Raw genomic sequence first — 18,926 nt, 5'->3', positions numbered from 1 at the left:
CTGTTTTCAACTAGAAACGACCAACGTCTCATTTCCATTCTTCCCGGTTTGGTGAATGCCTCCTACCTCTTCTCAATGGGGTTCCACATGGCTTGTTTGATTCGTCTGAGCTCTTAATGCCTTCATTGGATGAGCGGCTGGATTTACCTGCACATGGCAGAAGCCTCATGGTATAAAAAGGGAAAAAAGCTTTGATGGAGTCTATACAGCAACAGTTGGCGGCCAAGCAGATAAATAAAACAGTAACAACTAGAATATACTGCAGTTTCTTTAAAAATAAATGTTAAAGTGGTAATCTTGAAGATCTCAGTTTCGTTCTCTTTAGCGGCACCTATGGCGATAAACGGTAATTGCGTGCACGGTTGGCTCCGGTTGTAACTCTTGATTTTCCTCGCTGACGGTCGCTTTCCTTTTCAGACTGTTTGCCTTCATCTGAGCGTCGAATTTGTTTTTTTTTCTTTGGATTTTCACTTATTTTTGAAGTTGTATCTGTAGTCATCCATCTTTTCTTTGTTTGTTCAGACATAGTAGATTACTGTTTACTCGCAACACTTGCAGAGGCCGGAAAAGCAGCCGCCTAGATTCGCCTTCCCTCTCTGGCAGACCAACCACTGCTGGGTGTTGTGATTTTTTCTGTAAAAGTCGCCACAGACACCCAGTCTGTAATACTGCAAATGCAAAGGCTTTCATCAGCGGGCCATAGGCTCAATCAGCATTGTGTTACCTCATTCAGCGATAGAGACTTACAGGCATTTTTTAACATGAAAATCTTCGAGATTATCACTTTAAGGATACAAAGAGTTGGCGGTAATATCCGTTTTTGGTTCACTAAATATATGACAATCAAAATATATGACATTAAATTGAATATTGGCATTAAACAGCCCTGCTTTTTGTCTTGATACTTCACCCTTAAGTGCCTGATGTAACCAGATACTGGAGGGATGGAGTGTACGGCAAAATCTCTGACTTTGACGCTGACGTTGACACTAAAATCAAAGTAAAATGTCTTCGAAAAGTCAACCTTGTTTGTACTTGCACGGTATATACGTGACAAAATTTAAGATATTACTAACGGCTTCAAGACAAACGCACAAGTAGGTATCGTCGTGATTGCAGGCATTAAGAGAGAGACTGATTGTGGTAAATACTTTCCTGTGTTTGTGAACCTCTAAAAAACGACAAGGGCACAAAGAAGGACAAACAGAGCACCAGTCATTAAGCTGAACACACAGCCAGTCAGACACTCCAATAAGACCGAAAGCAAAAAGAGGGAACCATGGTTTCCACAGAAAGCCTCGTACTGTGTTCGAAAATAACCAAGTCAGTGTGAAAGTAAGAAGAGAAGTGGGAAATGTGGGGAATCATTCTTCACAGCTGTGGGTGTGTGTGTGCGTTTCTGACCTGGGAGATGTGGTTGATGGAGGACTCCATGCGCCGCAGCTGCGAGGCCTGGATGTCCAGCAGCTGGAGTACATTGTTGGCTAAGGCATTGATCTGGTAGGCCACGCTGGCCAGGGACTGGGTGGTGTAGGCTTTGGTCTCCTCCAGAGCTTTCCTCTTGTCCTGGGCCTGCGCATGAAAAAGGGATTACAGAGAGTAAGAGGAAAAAAAAAGATGGAAGAGGAACCCAGTTAGTGTTAATATTGCATAACATTTAGAGTATCCAGGTCAGGTTTGTGGTGGATACGGGCCAATAGAGTAGCCAAAACAACCTTCCCCCCCTAACTCTCATTCCCAGGATACCACACTCTCTCAGGAGGGATTTGAGATGATGTAATATATCCTGTGGCAGCCATATTGGAAGCTCTAAGCAGTGTTAATTTTTAGCAGCTATTTTAGATTTAGTCTTAATCTTAAGACGCTTATTAGTCATTATTACCCTTACAGGTTCAATCTGCTGTAAAGTCCTTTCATCCGTCCTTACATGAATTGTTTCCTGACAACGTTCTGCACAGGTAATATATCCTCAGCTGAGGTTATAGGTGTATATGTTAACTTCTGGAACGTTACACATGTAAAGCCACAGAACGAGGTTGTGCAGTTACAGTAGCACATGCTACACATTCTCTCTTGCCTTATGTACAGCAGCAGTGTTGGTATTTACTGTTCAAACTTTTTATATATTCCTCATCGATTCTTATTTAAAAACAGTCAGACAGCCGGTGATCGCTCCATTTTGTGTGGAAGAAGCGCCAAATGACGCATAAAACGCCCTTTTTCTCTGAGCACATTTTAGTTCCGTCTCGTCAATGAAAACAAAACATTTGTTTTATTATCAAAGATCTATTTTTAGCTCGTCAACGTCTCGTCTTCTTCATGGGAAAAAAAAGGTCATTTACAAAAATATTTTGCGTCATATTTTTCGTTAACAAAATTAACACTGGCTCTGAAAACCAGATGTGACGGTTTATTACTGAACAAACTTGGCATATTAATGAAAACATCCACAAATATGCTTTAACATTTCTGCTTATTGTAGCATTTAACTGTATTTGCTTGGTCACAAATAGTAAACACTAACAGCTCTTTACACTAGCGACAAAACAGAAGCTATGTATCTATTTAGCAATATTTCAGCAAGAATACGTGCGTTTAGAACATATTGAGCACATAAACAGACAGAGAGGATGTAGATTATAGTACAGACATGGCTGGACAAGTTTATAAAAATGTTCTGAAGCTAGGTCACTGCTAGAATCTGCTGTCCTGGTTGTTAAAAGTGCAGCTAATGTGCTAGCTATGACGCAAGCTAACGTAGCTACAAACTTTAAAGAGGGCACATTTTTAAGCCTGATAAAAACAGTTTGATACTCAAAACATGAGCTTTGGTGGAGTACTTCTCTGATGTGTTTAGCAGAAGCTAACATTAACATCAAAGGCACCAAGTAGTTTCTTCAACTAGTTAGCTTGCTGGCTAGTTAGCTGCCAAAACAAGAAGTTAAGTTTGGTTTTACTAGGCAGCTAACTACACAGCAAGTTACTTTCTAAAGCAACTACAAGGAGCTTCTATTGATAAATTTGAGCTTTTACAAGGGCTACCCACAGGCAATATAGCTAATTAGCTTTAGCGTAAAAAAACATCTAGTGGTTGGTTTAATTAAGCAAGCTTGCCGGCTAGTTTTTAAGCTAACAAGGCCAAACACAAGCTTCACCTTTTAATGTAGGGCTACAAAATAATGCTAAGGCTTTTCAATAGACTTAAATGGGAACACACACACACACACACACACACACACACACACACACACACAACAAGCAACTAGGAGCTAACTCAACATAAGTAAAATGTAGGACATGTTTTAAGGCCAACACACTGTGAGTAACAAATATGCTTCCACCCTACGACTTTGAAATAACGACACGCTGTCAGTTACAAACGTTATAAAAAAGTGGCTAAACCAGACAAACTGTAGTAATGACATGTCACACATCAAACAGGCTGAGGCAAAGAGCCGAGCCCCAAACTGAGCAGTCATGTTTGATCTCTGTGGGCTCTTCCCAACACTGCTCACTCATAAAGTCCAAAGAGCACGGCCCGGAGGGACGACACAGGGCTTTAAAAACAGGGGAGGAGGTGATTATTGGTAGCAGTGGTTCGGGGGAAAACAGAAAAAAGGGAAGAGGACGGACCAAGAGAAAACAATCATGTCACCGCGTGTAACATTACTGATTCCCCATGTAACTGCGCGTAACTAATCCAGCAGCAATCCGTACGGCTACAAGCTCCTGACCTGGAGAGCTGCCGTGCTGCCGAGCCTCCGCGCGGGTGAGGAGGTGACAGCGTTAGTCGGGGTTTCTTTTAGGGAGAATCAGAGCAGCAGATGTGTGGTGAGATAACAGCCTCAGGAAGGAGGAGAGATTCCTCCAGAGGGCTCAGAGCAAAAGGCCATCTGTTGAAAGCACATAAGTCATTCATGTGCACACACAGACACCGACTACTGACACTGCAATATGCAATGTAGTGGATGAAGGAGCAGCTGCGGGAAAATACACAAACAAGGAATAACAAACAAACAAACACTTTTATCCATGTCGGCAATTTCTAAATTGCAAGAGGATGCAGATCTTGCTGTATAGGGACGAGATTTTAAACAGATTACTGAGCAGAATATGCTTGCCTGTCCAGAACTGCTGGCCTACATATAACACTTTAAGTCAGAGATTGCGTGTGTGAGAATTTCTCAGCGTTAGAATTCAATTTCTGCTGCTTAATCTAAGAAAATATTTTGTGCAGACACTGCATATAAATAAACTGCAAAAATGTACTATAATATAAAGAAAGCACCTAATAAAAACGACCTTCCCACCTATTTTACAAAGTTATGTTTACTAATGACTTCCTCGTCTTCTCATAATCTCTTCTATCATCTTTTATTGTTTTTATTCTTTCATTTATCTCTTTGTATTGCTTTGCTTTAATTGCCTTCTCAAGATCTGCCTGTTTTATCACTTTTATTTGCATTTATTCTTGTTGACCTTTTGTGTTGAGTTTGTTAGACTACTTCTGTTTGGCCTGACTATTGACTGATTATTCTGTTAACTTTCTGAGTTCCTGCTTTTGTTTTATATGTCAAAGCACTTTGTAAACATGTGTTTTTAAAGGTTATTATTATTATTATTAGGGATGCACGATATGAATGTTTTTGAGGCGATAACCGATAATCAGTTGCCCCTGATGGCCGATACCGATAAGATTAGCTATTATTTTCTTTTTTCCCCCACGTTTTTGTGTTTTAAAACGATAATAATGTGTAGTTTATGCACACTAGATGACACAAGATGAAGTGAGCAAAGCTGGATATATATTCATATTCTAATTTATTATTATATTATAGGTTAATCTCAAATTTTCATTTGCAATGCAATGCAATTTCAAAGATGTGGGTATTAATCATCATGCGTGGAGGTTTTCCTCAAGTTGTTGCATTCTGGGAAATGTAGTATGCAAGGATTTTGATGCATGACTCATACTAGGGACTATGTCTGAGTAATTTGGCATCTGCTACTTCATTTTAAACTATTCAGGTTTTTTTTTATCTATTTCTTAGAAGCCCCGGAACTAACCAAAGGAGCACAGTAAACTGTTGGTATACCCCTTTAACTTGGTTGCGTCAACAACTTGCAGCTGCAGTGATTATAAAATTAGCACCATTGATGGTGAAGCATTGCAAACCACAGTGAATACTAGCAGCATGTTTACTTTCAAATTGCAGGTGTGATAATAACAAACTGCACAATGAACTTCTAGCTGCGAGGTTACAGACAAACATTAATACTTCCGTGCACAAATACTTAAAGGAGTAACCTGGACTGTCAGTCAAAGCTGGTGTAATCCATAGAAGCAATAATATTTTAAATTGGCACCATAGCTGTGGAGAAAGTTGTACAAACAGCTTGTGGTTTCACCTATTCTACATTCCTACAACACCCAGCATGCATTGCGTCCCTCCCCACCATAATGGCATTAGCTCCCCATAATATCATGATAGGACTGAGGTTGAAAATGAGCGAACTGGCCCTTTAACTGTAAAGAGATAAAATTGTACGTCCTGCATGAAGCCCATACTTCCAACCAAACAACATGTGATGTTGACTGAGCCTTGTTTTTCAATGGCTGCAATTGATAACGTTTGAAAATGTGTCAAATGCTCTTTCATACTTGTTGAGTTCATCATACATGCTACATAAATTGTTCAGTGACTTCACACTGATATGACCTGAAGAAACAATGACTACAAGAACAAACGTCTTGTTTCAAACAGCTACAAGATCAAACAGAGCAAGTTGTCTATATCAGTATCACATCTGAAGCTGTAAAGGTAGGCCTTATAATTAGTGTACTTAAGACTATTAACAGTCGTCCCCTCTGCTGCAGTTTCAGTTTTATTCTGTGACACAGTGACAGAGGCTATTCTTTCCCTCCCTGGTTAACATGAGGTTAAATCTTCAGCTTGTTATCATACAACTTTAATTCTTTCAATCCAGAGCTCAGCTTCACGATCAGTTAACCAGATTGTTTGTTTCTTAAACAAAAATAAAGTGATTGAGAGTAAACAAGTCAATGTAAAATGCTGAATACCTTTAGCCATTTTTCTTTATACTTCTTGATGGCATAAGCTGCTGTAGCTGTGATGTGAGGTCAGTGGTGGGCGTTGGGAGGACAGATGTGACACTTGATTGCATCGCCACTGGCAGCAGCTCACTCAGCACCGTCTGCTCTCGCTAAAGCCCCCTCATCCTTTCACTTTTTCACGCATCAGAGGCTGCCCGTTCGCAAATCCTCAAACTAACCAGATTTGTTGTTAAATTACCCAAGAATCATTCCTCCCTATGACATCAGCAAAGAAAACAGCAGGGACAAAAAAGCAGGACAGTGGCAAGGAAAGGAGCGAAGTGAGTGCCCGCTCGGTATAAAAGGTAAATAACAGCAGTGGGGAGCTGAGTGTACAAAACACCAGCAGGAGAAGCAGAGAATGAGGTGAGCTCCCAGAGAGCTTTAGCGCTCCTGGGGCACTTTATCTCATATTTCTGAGCTGAGTAATGCCTGAAAGAGACTGCAGAGGATCCCGGCAGTAGTAGACAGGCTGTCAGCACCTCAGCTGGGCTTAAAAAGGGAGTACAGAGGAATGCAGAGCCCGTGTAAGCACAATGAAATTATAGCTGGGAGCTGCAGCAAGCTAAATAATCAAACAACCACTTGAATATAGCAAAAATAAAAGGCTGGAGGAAAGATCGTCATATAAAAGCTAAAAATTCTCTAAGACTGTAAATGCTGAATGTAAGCATGTATATGTAGGAGGGAGGAAGAAGGGAGTGGCAGCCATGAGAATGGATGCATCTCCTGGGAAGTTTCTGAAGCTCCCAACGGGTTGAAATACTTTCATTTCATCCGTCACCCATCCAGTCTAGCAAGATAACGGCTGATAAAGTAAAATGTGTTTACACAGGGTGAGGGGTTGGTTCAGTGCCAGGTGCAAGTGGCAACTCTGAATTATGAGAGTTCAATTCAACACAGAAGAGCCAAAAAGTGCAGTTCCTTGAATGACCACTTGAGGCTGGCTCCGACAGTGAGTCAACCTCCATAGAGCCCCATATTGAAATGATCAACAGGAATAAACCTGTTTAAAGCACGGTACAGAAAGTGTTTTGGTCCACTGTAAAACAGTCTATCTTAATAAAACTCAACTCTTAAAGAAATTTAATGTTACAGGTCCCAATGGATTAGCATTAACTCAAAAATGATTATTGTGGTATTTACTCATCTTGTTTTGTTTAATATGTAGAGCAAGCGTTTTCTTTTTAAATTTAAATTAGTTAATGCAGCATTTTAATAATAATAAAGAAAAGGTATTTTAAGTAATTAAATATTTAAACAGATTTTTGTTATAGATTGCTCTGATGTAATGAGGTGTCATATTTGCATTTTACAGAAAAATATTAATATAAAATATTAGCATCAATTAAATGCAATGTAATGATGTGCGTCTTATTTGTCCAGGTGAGTTTTAAAGATAAACTACTTAACTAAGTTCATCTTACTTAATTGATAAGTTCAATATACTCACTCACTTTAAGTTCAGTACACTGAATGGAATGGGTACTGTTTACTTAACTTTACTGATCCCCAAAGGGAAAATAATAAGTTACCTTAACAATAAATAAAAGAGTTAGGTTTCGTCAAATGGTTTGAGTTGAACTAACTTGTACCAACAGACCGTCCGAGAAGTCTGTGCTCCAGGTGGAGTGGGTAAAAATAAAGTACCATTTCATGTTATTTACATGTTTTTGTACCGGGCCATGTCAGGATTGTTGTTGGATTTTCTCCACATAAAGAGGTGGGCTATTAGTGATGAAAAGTCCTATTGGTTACCCGGTTTGTGTTGGTCTCCTGCCGCTGGAATTCTCACCTTTTTGTCCAAGATTTGTCAGAGGGAAGCAGAACACTTCCTCATCTCCTTTAGTCTAATAAATCAGGTAGCACCACAAAAACAATGTCATCCTGTGGGAAACAGTCATTATCTATCTACTTAGCCAGCTAACGAGTTAGCCACGGGTACAGACTGTATAGCTTTGAAAACTTACAGCCCCTCCCTCCTTTCCAGCTTCACCATCTCGTCCAAATATTGGAACTTCTGGTACCAAAAAACCAACATGGTGACGGCCATAATGACAAACTGCAGCTCACAAACCAGCTGGTGACTTCATCGTGGCTGCGTCCACATTTTGTACAGTGTATGTTCAGGGGCCCGCTGGCTAAGCGGAGACAGTGGGAAGGAAAAAGTCCAGACTTCCTCTCTGAGGATGAGAAATTGTTCACCCTCCACCCAGAAGCCTGGGCAGGAAATGGACAAAATGAATATCCCTTTCTGACTAAGAGAAGATCAGGAGAAGTGAGTACCTAAATCAAAACTCCTGAGTAGATGGCACCGAATGTTTGGAACATGACAAACATCCACCGTCTTTACACAGGGTTTAAAATAAATATTCATCATCTATCTACACGTGTTTGTATTGCACTGAGTGTTCAAACATGTTGGTACATTTGACAACAAAACAGTGTTTCCACTGTGCAATCTGATCCTGGATTTGCACAGCTGACAACCGCATTTATCTGCTCCCACTTGTCCGGAGGGGAAATGCTAGAGGAACAAAAAAAACCCTTCAGGAATGTTTGGAATCCTGCAACATGTCAAACATCTTCAAACTTTCAAGTGTTGTCTGAGAGCTCAGGGAGCGACGGGGACGCACGGGCGAAAACAAAACAAACACTGCAGAGGATTTATTTTTTGTTCTAGGAAACAGACACAATCTTGATACAATCCCAACTCTTCTGACGCTGGAGCTGATCGTCCCCTCTGTGTCTCTAGGGAAAGCAGTGCGCAAAGAGTGTAAATAAATCTGGAAGGTCGTAGAGCTCACATGGCACTGTGCTGCGTGTGATGTATCGACCGCTGATCACTGCAGAGTGGACAGGGTGAGATAAGTGAGACGGCTGAGAGCCATCGCTCTGTGGGTTGTTGTAACGATGTGGCGGTCTGACATCCAGCAGCGGATTCAGAGAGAAGATGGAGTCAGTGAATGTGAGACTACAAGAAAGACACGTTTGAGTGTTATTTCCATTAGAAAATGATATATGACAGAGCAGGTGGACGGTACAACCCAGTATTGACTCTGCTAGCTGAGACGGAGTGGTTTAAATTAAGACTGATGAAAAAAGAACCTGTCATTTCCTACAACTGCTATTTGAGGATGTGCAGTAAATTTGAGGCGACATGACCACATGAAACTAATCCAGTATTTTTCAGCCTGAGTCTTATTCCCTTTTTTGTTTCCATTATGTAACGTTAACATTTTACTCTCTACCTCCATCAGAAGAAGAAGAAGAAGAAGAAGAAGAAGAAGAAGAAGAAGAGGTAACACCTAACTTGCCTGAATTACATCAAACACAATATATTGAATCATTCAGCGTGTGTCCGCTTCCTCCATTGAGTGTCAAGCTAACTAGTAGACTTCAGACTTTAGCCCCCTGTTTGAAGTTTGGATTCCAACATATGACATTACAAACAAAAATTAAATGTTTTACCGCGCTCAAATAGCGCCCTGAACTTTGAAGAAAAAGCAACTGCCCAGGGGCGCTGGTTTAGCTTAGTAGGTAGAGCAGGAGCCCCATGTACTGAGGCTACAGTCATCATCGTTTGGTGCATGTCATCCCCACTGTCTCCTCCCCGTATTCCGTGTCTATCTTCAGCTATCCTATCTAATAAAGGCAAAAAGCCAAAAAAAAGCAACAGCCCAAATGTAGTTTGGGTATTTCAAGGTGGGTACACTCTGATTGCTTTATGTTACACTCAAAGACAAGTGTTTGAATATCTGTTGATTGAGGTTTGTGCCTGTAAGATGGCACAAACCTCAATCAACAGATTTCCCAAATTGCTACAATGCAGTAGGTGGCTAGAAATTGTTACATAGAACAACTACAAGGGCCCTCTAGAGAGTTTGGCCTGTTTGGCGCCTTTATTGAGAGAGAGGACAGTGAATGGCGTCAGAAACAAGGGAAGAGAGAGTGGGGATGACACGCAGCAAAGGGAGTCAAACCCAGGGCCGCTGCATCGAAGACTGTAGCCTCTGTACATGGGACGCGCAATTTAACCGGCCCCCCATCTCTGCCAAATTCTAATTAGTCCAATCCCGATCCACTTCAACATGCAATGGGTTCCTTCCTGTTCCACGCTAAACCCTTTTTTCACGAAAATCGGTAGGGTAGTTTTTACGTATAGTCCTGCTAACAAACTTACACTGGAAACACCACCTCCTTGGCGGATACATAGGCAGATGTTAGCCTGTCACAGATGTCTTTTTAGGCTATATCTAGGTGACTAAGTATATTAGAGGGATCTTTATCTTAAATACTGATATCACTACATCCAACATTCAGCATCAGCTGGTTCCTCCTGACCAAGACTGAAGATGTGCTAAAATACAAGAACAACATCATCTAACATAACATGTCTTTTAACTTAACTGATTCTGGCACTGATGCTGGTAAACTGTGTTTTAAGCAGAATGAGTAATTAATAGAGATCAATGGATTTAATGGTTTAGAATGCACCTATTGATCTTTCCCTGGATACACTGTCCACAATCTCATCAACAAACTATTGATCTTATGAGGGATTGAACAGATTTGAATATGGAACTGTGAGAAACATAGAACCACCAGAGCCACCTGAGGAGACGGAAGAGGTAGTGGAAAGAGTTAACAAAAATCCAACCCTTCCTTCGGTGGTAAAAAAACACTGAGCAGTACGGTAGGTGAATTCATAATTCCTCTTCCTCCACGGGGCAGATGGAGGCTGACAGAGAGGCCATAAGGTCCACCTGACCTTGAAGAACTGCCAACGCACAATTAAAAATTCCTTCAGTACGTCAGGGAAGAGTCACAAAGGGGAAGCGTGCACACGGAGGAAACTCATTAACCTTTCCTGAGCGACTCGTTAATTGGTTCGCCCAGGCAGAGAGTCACTTTAATATACCTGAAACGCAATTACCTGATCAAGGAGTAAACACAAACTTTAAACACTCCTGTCTGCAGGGTCAGACCGACACAAGAGGCGGATTATTCATACTAAACAATGCATAAAAATAGCAGCTAAATCCAAATACTAGCAGACAATGAGTCAGTACACTCTAAACTCTCTGAAACTCCTACATACTTTCTAACCAGACTGTAACGGCTCACTCCAACAGTCTGGACCAAACCAACTCCGAGTCAGCTGAGGGGGAGGAGCGGCAGGTGGTCAAAGGGATGAATGGGCCGAGCTGGTAGGCTGAGAGCTGCCAGGCCTCCCTCCGTGCTGCGAGGAAAACCAGGCCACTCCGCAGAGAGAGGGAAAGTAGGCGAAAGAAGGACAGGAAACGAGGACTCGGAGTAACCCGGAGAGACAGAACTGTGTTAGGAAAATGTAATATGTGCCACCTGCTCTCGACCAGGAGAGGAACTCGCATGAATCCTCCTGGACAGGTACGGCAAGGTTATATGAGCAGGACACAACAAGGACATCACTTCTCTCCTCTGATACATGATGTCGCCTGCATTGATTACAAAATAAAAGCCCGCATGTCCAGCCTGCTCATTTAGAAGAACTAAAAGCACAAGCGGGCATCACGTCGGCTCGGCGGTCACGAGCTCGGAGATTACAACACTGGATCAGATCTGACCGTGTGACCTCCTTATTTGCCACACAACATCCTACTTCCCTTTCCTCGTTCCTTCGTACTGTATGCTGTTATTAGAGCATTCTGCGGGAACTCTGGGGATACCAAAGCAAAAAGGAGTTGTTGATAATATTTGCATGCTAAACTCTGAGAGCTCAGACCTCGCTCAAGGCCAACAGTCAAGTCTTCTATGACATGAGAATCTGCGAGTGCAACTGCTATAAATGTCTGACTGTAATTCCAAAACTATTATGTGAATAGTTTTTATAATTGTGTTTTGCTGAAACTGTGCATTTATTTATATGTGTAATTGCTTTTAAACTGGACACACTGCACATGAATATTTCACATACAACATCATGAACGTTCTCAAACTAAAGGTCATAAAAACTGAATGTTTATAAGGAAGACATGTTTGCTTGTTCCTGTAGGATTCACTATTATATACACACTAGTGTTGAAGGTTGTCAAAATGTTTGATACCATGTATTTAAAACAATACAATCTGCTGCAAGCAAGAAAGAGACAAAGAGTTGGTCGAGTGACACAGCCAGGATGAGCACAGTTAATGACAACAATAAATAAGACACATTTCTGATTGTTTCACGGCGGTTACGCTCTTTAACAACACACTAATTCGCTCACACCTCTGTACGATCCTGCAGGAAGCTACAGGACTTTGATTGTCTGCAGCTGAAGTTGCGCTTCACCCTGCTGACCGCGCGTCTGTCTGCTCCGCCCTGCATCACCTGCAGCTCACACGCTCACACACACAGCTCGGCAAATACCGACGTTTTGTAAAGTCCTTTTGGCGTTTGCAGACAGACAGAGAGCGGAGCAGAGAGACAGCGCTGTCATCTGGTCTCACGGCTATATTTTAATATGGCTCTTAACAATAGCCTATCAAATAATATTAATAATAAACATTTTAAACATTATAAATCCTGCTCTTTAAGCCTTTCTTTACTGCAAACAGGATGTCAAATGAGCTGGTTTAATGTTCAGTAACTTTTTCTGTACCAGCACTGTGTGCAGAAAAACGTTAGCCACAAGAAGATTACACAATTTAGTTTGTACGTAACTGTTCTTGTTTTGTTGCCATGGTAACAAAATATCGTATCGAAGTTTAACATTCTGGTATCTTGACAACCCTGGTGTCATAGGTAGGGCATTTTTAATTTTACATTTTATAAACTGAACAATGTATTGATTCATCTGGGAAATAACAGGCAGATTAATAGATAGTGACAATAATTGTTGCAGCTCGACTTTAAGGTAACTTTCATACAACAAAGAAATGCAAATTTAAACTGTTAATAAATGATAAAAGATATCGGCCGATCTTTTCAGTGCTACACATAACAAATGTAGCCTGAGCTCAACTACCGCAGCCTGCATTGTGGTCGTACAGTATCAAACAAAGCAGCATGGAGAGAGGCCTGGCAGCTCTCAACCTTTCAGTCACTGTGTGCTGCCAACATGGCCAGGTGGCCCACTTTGCATACAGTGACTGTGTCCTTGTCACAAAGGTTAAACACACTGCTGCTCACTCATATCCATAAAGAAAAAACATGCAAGGAAAATTTATCTCAAGGTTGCAGCAAGGCTTGTTGTTAAAAGATAAAACCCGGCGTTTTCCAGAATGATCTTTTAGCAAGTGTCTTAATGTGTTTTCTGGCTCTGGTTGTGCAGCCACTTCCTGAGACAAAGAGAAGGCATTTCCAGGGAGCGAGTCCTCGGAGTCAGCAGGGCAAACAGGAAACATAACTCTGACCTGTCAGTGTGTCATATGCGCTACACACACACACACACACACACACACACACACACACACACACACACACACACACACACACACACACACACACACACACACACACACACACACACACACACACACACACACACACACACACACACACACACACACACACACACACACACACACACACACAGGCTGCTGGAAACGCTCCCTGGGACGAACAAAAGTCAGCATCAAGTTGAGAAAGTGGGGCAGTGATGTGTCCTTGTTTAAACGCAGCTTCACCATCTGCTTCAGCCTGCTGAGCTGCAAACAGTCCTCAGCGAACGACAGCAAAGCCTCCATGACAGAAACACGGAGAGGGAGAGAGGGAGAGGGAGAGAGATGTGAGGGAGGAGTGGTGAAAGGACGAGCTGATTCAAGCTGAGGCATGTTGATGTGTGCACGCTTTAGCTCGGAGTGTGTGTGTGTGTGTGTGTATCTCCAGCAGACAGAGAGGGCTTATGAAAAGTGCGCTGTTAGTCTGACACTCGCTTCACACAGAGCGAGCAACGTGTGCTGAAAAGCTTAAAATCCTGATTTTTTTTTTTTTTTTTTTTTTAAACGTCAGCACTTTAACGAAGGTGTTTGCTAAAATATGAGGACAGAATTTAAATGAGCCAGACGCGTGAACTTTTCTAAGGGTTTATTTAAAGAAAGAAGATAAAGAAAATGTGAAAATAGAGGAAAAGAGGAAAAAGCTGTGATTTCTTATCACTGTTTTTAATCGTTAACTTTTAAGCTTTAATGCAGGTTTCCTCTTTTGTACGATAACTTTAAATCAAATGGAAATATAGGGATGTCGATTTCTCTATGTATAGTTTAAAGTCGAGCTGAAACGGCATTTCGAGAGTATCTAGCTTCCGTATCGTGACGTATTTCCGAGTGAAGCAGGACGTGCAGGCGGGACATATCAATAGAGGGATTTGATTTGATCGTTGAGAAGTGGGCGTAGACAGACGTTCTCCACAGCGCAGTAGCTAGCTAACTGACCGAGCGTTCTTGGTGCTCTGCGGCTAAATGTTGCAGATTGATTGGTTGAAATTGTTTGGTGCTAACTTACGTAAGCACACGTGAAATTTAGTTTTACCGGAAGAAAAAATGATCGGATTTTGATATTAGAATACGAAGAAATTGATTTTCTGTATTTTTTTTTGGCTATATTGTCAAATAGATGCACAATATTACCGGGGATGTGATCTAAAAGGATTAAAATTACATTTTTCATTGTATTTCTTTGTATTTTGTCAACATATTGCAATTGAATTTTGAATAACACCTGCCATCACTGAGCTTCAGATTCTATTGGTGTGTAAAATGTAAACAAATATGGGAGTGGCTTCCATCTAATCAAACGTTCACCTGAAGAAAATACAAGCAGTGTTGAAACTTTGTGATCATTAAACACGTTTTTATTTTTTAAATTGATGTTTAAACTAACGTGAGAACAAATTTATAACATCAAAAACTCGGTTTACTGGTTTGTCAACATCGTCCATGCTCACAGCAGCTGGATGATTTTTTTCATATTCTACATCTCATTAATATTTTGTTGTGATGTCATCTTTGGAGACTTCTTTATTTAACAATAGCAGACTTCTAGCCTTTTTAGGTTTCGATTTTCAGGTTTGAAGATGATAAACTGACTTCTTTGTAAAACATCTGAATACCTGATGCTAGTATCGTATTTCTTAAGGGGAGCAAAATCTACTTGATACACTTTTTTTGTCATTATTTATGTCACTTTTTATGTATTTACTTCATTGAGTTCAAATGCACTTAGTGTGGGACGCTTTGGACAATATGTATGTGTTGTGTTTTGTGCTGACATGGACCTACGTGTCTGAAATAAAGATATGGGCATGAAAATGGTATCTATATTTGCCTTTAAAATTCAGCAGAGTGTTGTTATAAAACTTGAGCTGAACAATTGATCAAAATATTATTGATTTCAATTGTAATATCTGTCAAAATAATCACATTTTGCAACTGCAAACTAACTGATCTGTGATACCTTCAGGCTTTCCTCTTTGCAGTTCTCTTTAGTTAAATGTTGTTGACAAGGAAACATGGTACAGGTTGTTTTCCTTAATGCATGTGTACAAAGACGGCTCTTTCGTTACTAAAATCAGGAAGTTTCAGAATAAAAAAGTAAGTTAACAAGTCAAAACTCAAAATCAGACCAGAGTGTTTTTGCAGCTCTTTGCTAAAAACAAATTATGGTTGGTATAAGATTCAACAACCAGCCCTATAAAAGAGTAAATCTTTTAAATTTATCAATTAATAATTAATTAGTGCAACTAACAGTACTAAACATGGGCAACTATTGGCAACTTCATGTCAGCATTAGCCTTCAAAATAAGAGCATTATTTTGAAATTAAAATCTTGTATCACGGTATTGATCAGAACCCAGCCTTACTGTGAGTAACATGAACATGCTCTTCTATTCTTTAATCTTATTTGAAAGAGAACGTCTGCACATCTTCCAGAAAAACCTCAAATCTGACCAGACAGATAACGCCAACTCAGTACTGGAAAAGACGCACTTATGTCATTATGTAGGGTTAACAGTGAGCAACAGATCAGGGATATCTTCACAAGGGAAGTGCTCACATTAAAGGACACGAAATTTCAGCATAATGAGGGCTACTGGCCCCTGTCTAAATAAAAAGATGTGTTCCCATTTCCCCCTTTTATAAGTTAAGATACATAGTTTCTTCTTTCATATATAAAAAACAAAACAAGGAACTTCCCACACTCAGGTCCACAGTGTGTTATCTCACTGTAACTGAACTAAAGGCGTATATGGGGCAAAGATGACAACCTTCCTGTCCTGTTGTTTTCGCTACAAGTGGCACGAAGCTTCAGAGCCGAGCCTCGCGAAGCCAAATCATCCGAGGACGAGGAAGAAAACAAAATTACAGGGAGTCCTCGGGGAGTACAGCTGGAACGGACACACCCTCTGTCTGTAGCTGATATGCTGGGTAGTCTTTCCTGCTGAGAATATTTTCTCACCACCGCTGCTGCTGTTTGTCTGTCACTCAATTTCTTCTAAAAGGAAGCTCTTTCTTTTTTAAGATGTGGCTTACCGCATTTATCATTGCACTAAAATTAAAAAGACAAAGCTATCTGTGGTCATTGTGACACCATATTAAAAGGAGACAACTGAAACATATCTACTCCGAAACACTGCTTAATAAAGTAGCTTTCATAACATTCAACACAAAAAATAGCTACTTTATGAAGAGGAAAGGGCACTAGTGAGGTCTGTGGAGATTAAACCAAGCCCTTTTCCCATGAATAAGTTCAGGGAGAGAAAAATCAATACCTCCAACCTTTATTGACCAACTAACAATCGCTTTACATTCCTTTCAGTGTCTCAGCTGCACGCCTGCAGATGAATTACCTTAAATAATCCTGACTCCCCCTTAAGCCTTAACGTAGCCAAAACAAGCTGCCTTCTGCACATTTCCATGCATATATTAGGCTTTAATGTTGCATAATAAATGTATAAAGGCTAAGAAAATTGTGCAGCAACAATAAAAGCCATGCATTGACATTATAGCACTTGCACTGAGTGCTTACAAGCCCGTAATGTATACCTCCTATAATGTAATATTGCTGTAGTATCCCAATGGGGACTTAAACTGTTTTTGCGGTATTAAATGGTGCGTTTAATGACCTTATAGAATGTAATGGACAGCCATGTTACTTTAATATTAATGTTATGGTTTTAGCGTGACGTTTATTTCCCCACTCATATAGCTATGTGTTTAAAGCAGTGTCAGCATCCATTAAAGCGAACAAACTGCAGTAACTTTGCTGTGTAAATTATATCAAATCATTTCTGGCTGCTAAAACTTGTTCAGGAAGCTGCTGTAAAACACACAGGCCTGCTTATCAGCAGTGAGAGTGGGAAGCAGTTTTGACCCAGTGTAATAAAAAGAAAAAAGTAGACACACCCTCAGTGTAAACGGAATAAATGTTCATAAATAGTATAATAAGATACCTAACGCAAATGTCCCATAGTAAGTAAAAGCATCAAAGTGGTAATACAAAGCTTTTGGGAGGAAAGGTTTATTTCATAACCGACCCAAGCAGTTTCTTTATCCACATTTCCTGTCCCAACAACCATTCAAATCCCGAGCTTTTGGCGACAAAAGGAGCTTGAATGTAGCGCGGAAGCTAACTCACTTACCTGGACATAATTGTTCTCGCAGTAGTCTGCTACTCTGGTGAGGTTTTGGTAACTCTCCACGAGCGCTCTTTTGCCGGCCGGAATCTCTTCCTCTAACAACATTTGTAGCTCTGCCATCTTACATCTCACCCCGCAGAGCCTCCCTTCCCTCTCTGCCTTCCCTTTGATTGAAACAGCCACCAGCCTAGCTCTGCCTCGAAAAAAAAAAATCCTCTGCCTGCTATTGTGGGATTCCTGCCCTCGCTTTGGCGTAACCTCCAACCAAAGATCGTTTGTACTGGGGAGGAGTGGTCACTCATAGCTAAAAGGGAGGGCCTGTGTTTGCTCCGTAAGTAAAGTTGTCAGTTATCTCAAGAAGTTGGTATAATCGCTAACCCAGTAAAACATTGCCATAGTAACATGACTTGATTACGTTATGTTAGCAAACCCATACCGAATCAAGGTTTATATTCTTGTAATAATTATTATTTTCTAGCTTTTGTTATACATTGTTATAATTCATTAAAATGAATAGTATTTAACAATTAAATACTTAATTAAATAAGTATTAATAAATAAATAAATGTATGAACTCAAATTAATAAATTAAGTTTAGAATAGTTGTAGTAACTATCCACATTTGAATGTTCTTTGTGAAGAATAACTATGGCAATTCATTTTTATTTTGGGGGGATTTTCACTATAATTCCATCGATAAGTTACACTATGTCATAATGTCAGGCCTCTTTAGATGGGTTTCATAAACTTTTTGTAATAACTTATCTAATATCAAAACTCCTAGCAAATGGGAGACCATTGGACCAAATATTAGGCTATAAGTTAATGTGTAAGTTAATAGAGATATAGAACCACTGACCTACAATTTGCAAAATATTTTTAGTAATAGTTGTAGTTTTAGTTAGCATTCATATCTATTTACACCATTGTCTTTACAATGGTTAAACAATGCCTACATATGGAAGTTTTCTTTTTGTATCAGATCAGTTATGCCGAACATGTGCAATGTATCTCATGCAGAGTAAATATGACTCGTAAATGAAGACAGAGTGAGAGCTCTTTCTTTTCTTCCCGTTGTGCCTATCACCATTCCAACAGAAGAAAAAAATCCTGACTGGATCCTGACAAGAGCATGATGGTACCTGTAGTTTTTACTCTGGACTGTATCTATAGGGGTTTCATGTTGTGAATCCGCTTCGAAATCGACATAT

General features: G+C 40.3%; 1 protein-coding gene across 8 annotated transcripts in view; it reads right to left on the bottom strand.

The window, feature by feature from the left end:
* Positions 1-17,903, bottom strand: part of abi1a (abl-interactor 1a) — a 62,817-nt gene extending 44,914 nt beyond the window's left edge. For 6 of the 8 annotated variants that reach the window (XM_069667285.1, XM_069667286.1, XM_069667288.1 and 3 more), the window contains exons 1-2: positions 17,719-17,896; positions 1,405-1,572 (exon numbers count right to left, since the gene is read on the bottom strand). In XM_069667285.1, the coding sequence (XP_069523386.1) occupies positions 1,405-1,572; positions 17,719-17,835 (285 nt within the window). In that variant the 5' untranslated portion in view covers positions 17,836-17,896. Of the gene's footprint in view, positions 1-1,404; positions 1,573-17,718 lie in introns of all 8 variants that reach the window. The other 2 variants (XM_069667283.1, XM_069667284.1) reach the window with 1 other exon arrangement.
* Positions 17,904-18,926: the final 1,023 nt, after the last annotated feature.

Source organism: Semicossyphus pulcher, unplaced genomic scaffold, assembly GCF_022749685.1.
Source record: "Semicossyphus pulcher isolate SPU_LCO1_2020_fin unplaced genomic scaffold, fSemPul1.0.p SCAF_18, whole genome shotgun sequence".
Taxonomy (NCBI): Eukaryota; Metazoa; Chordata; class Actinopteri; order Labriformes; family Labridae; genus Semicossyphus; species Semicossyphus pulcher.
This window is presented reverse-complemented; position numbering and strand designations above follow the sequence as displayed.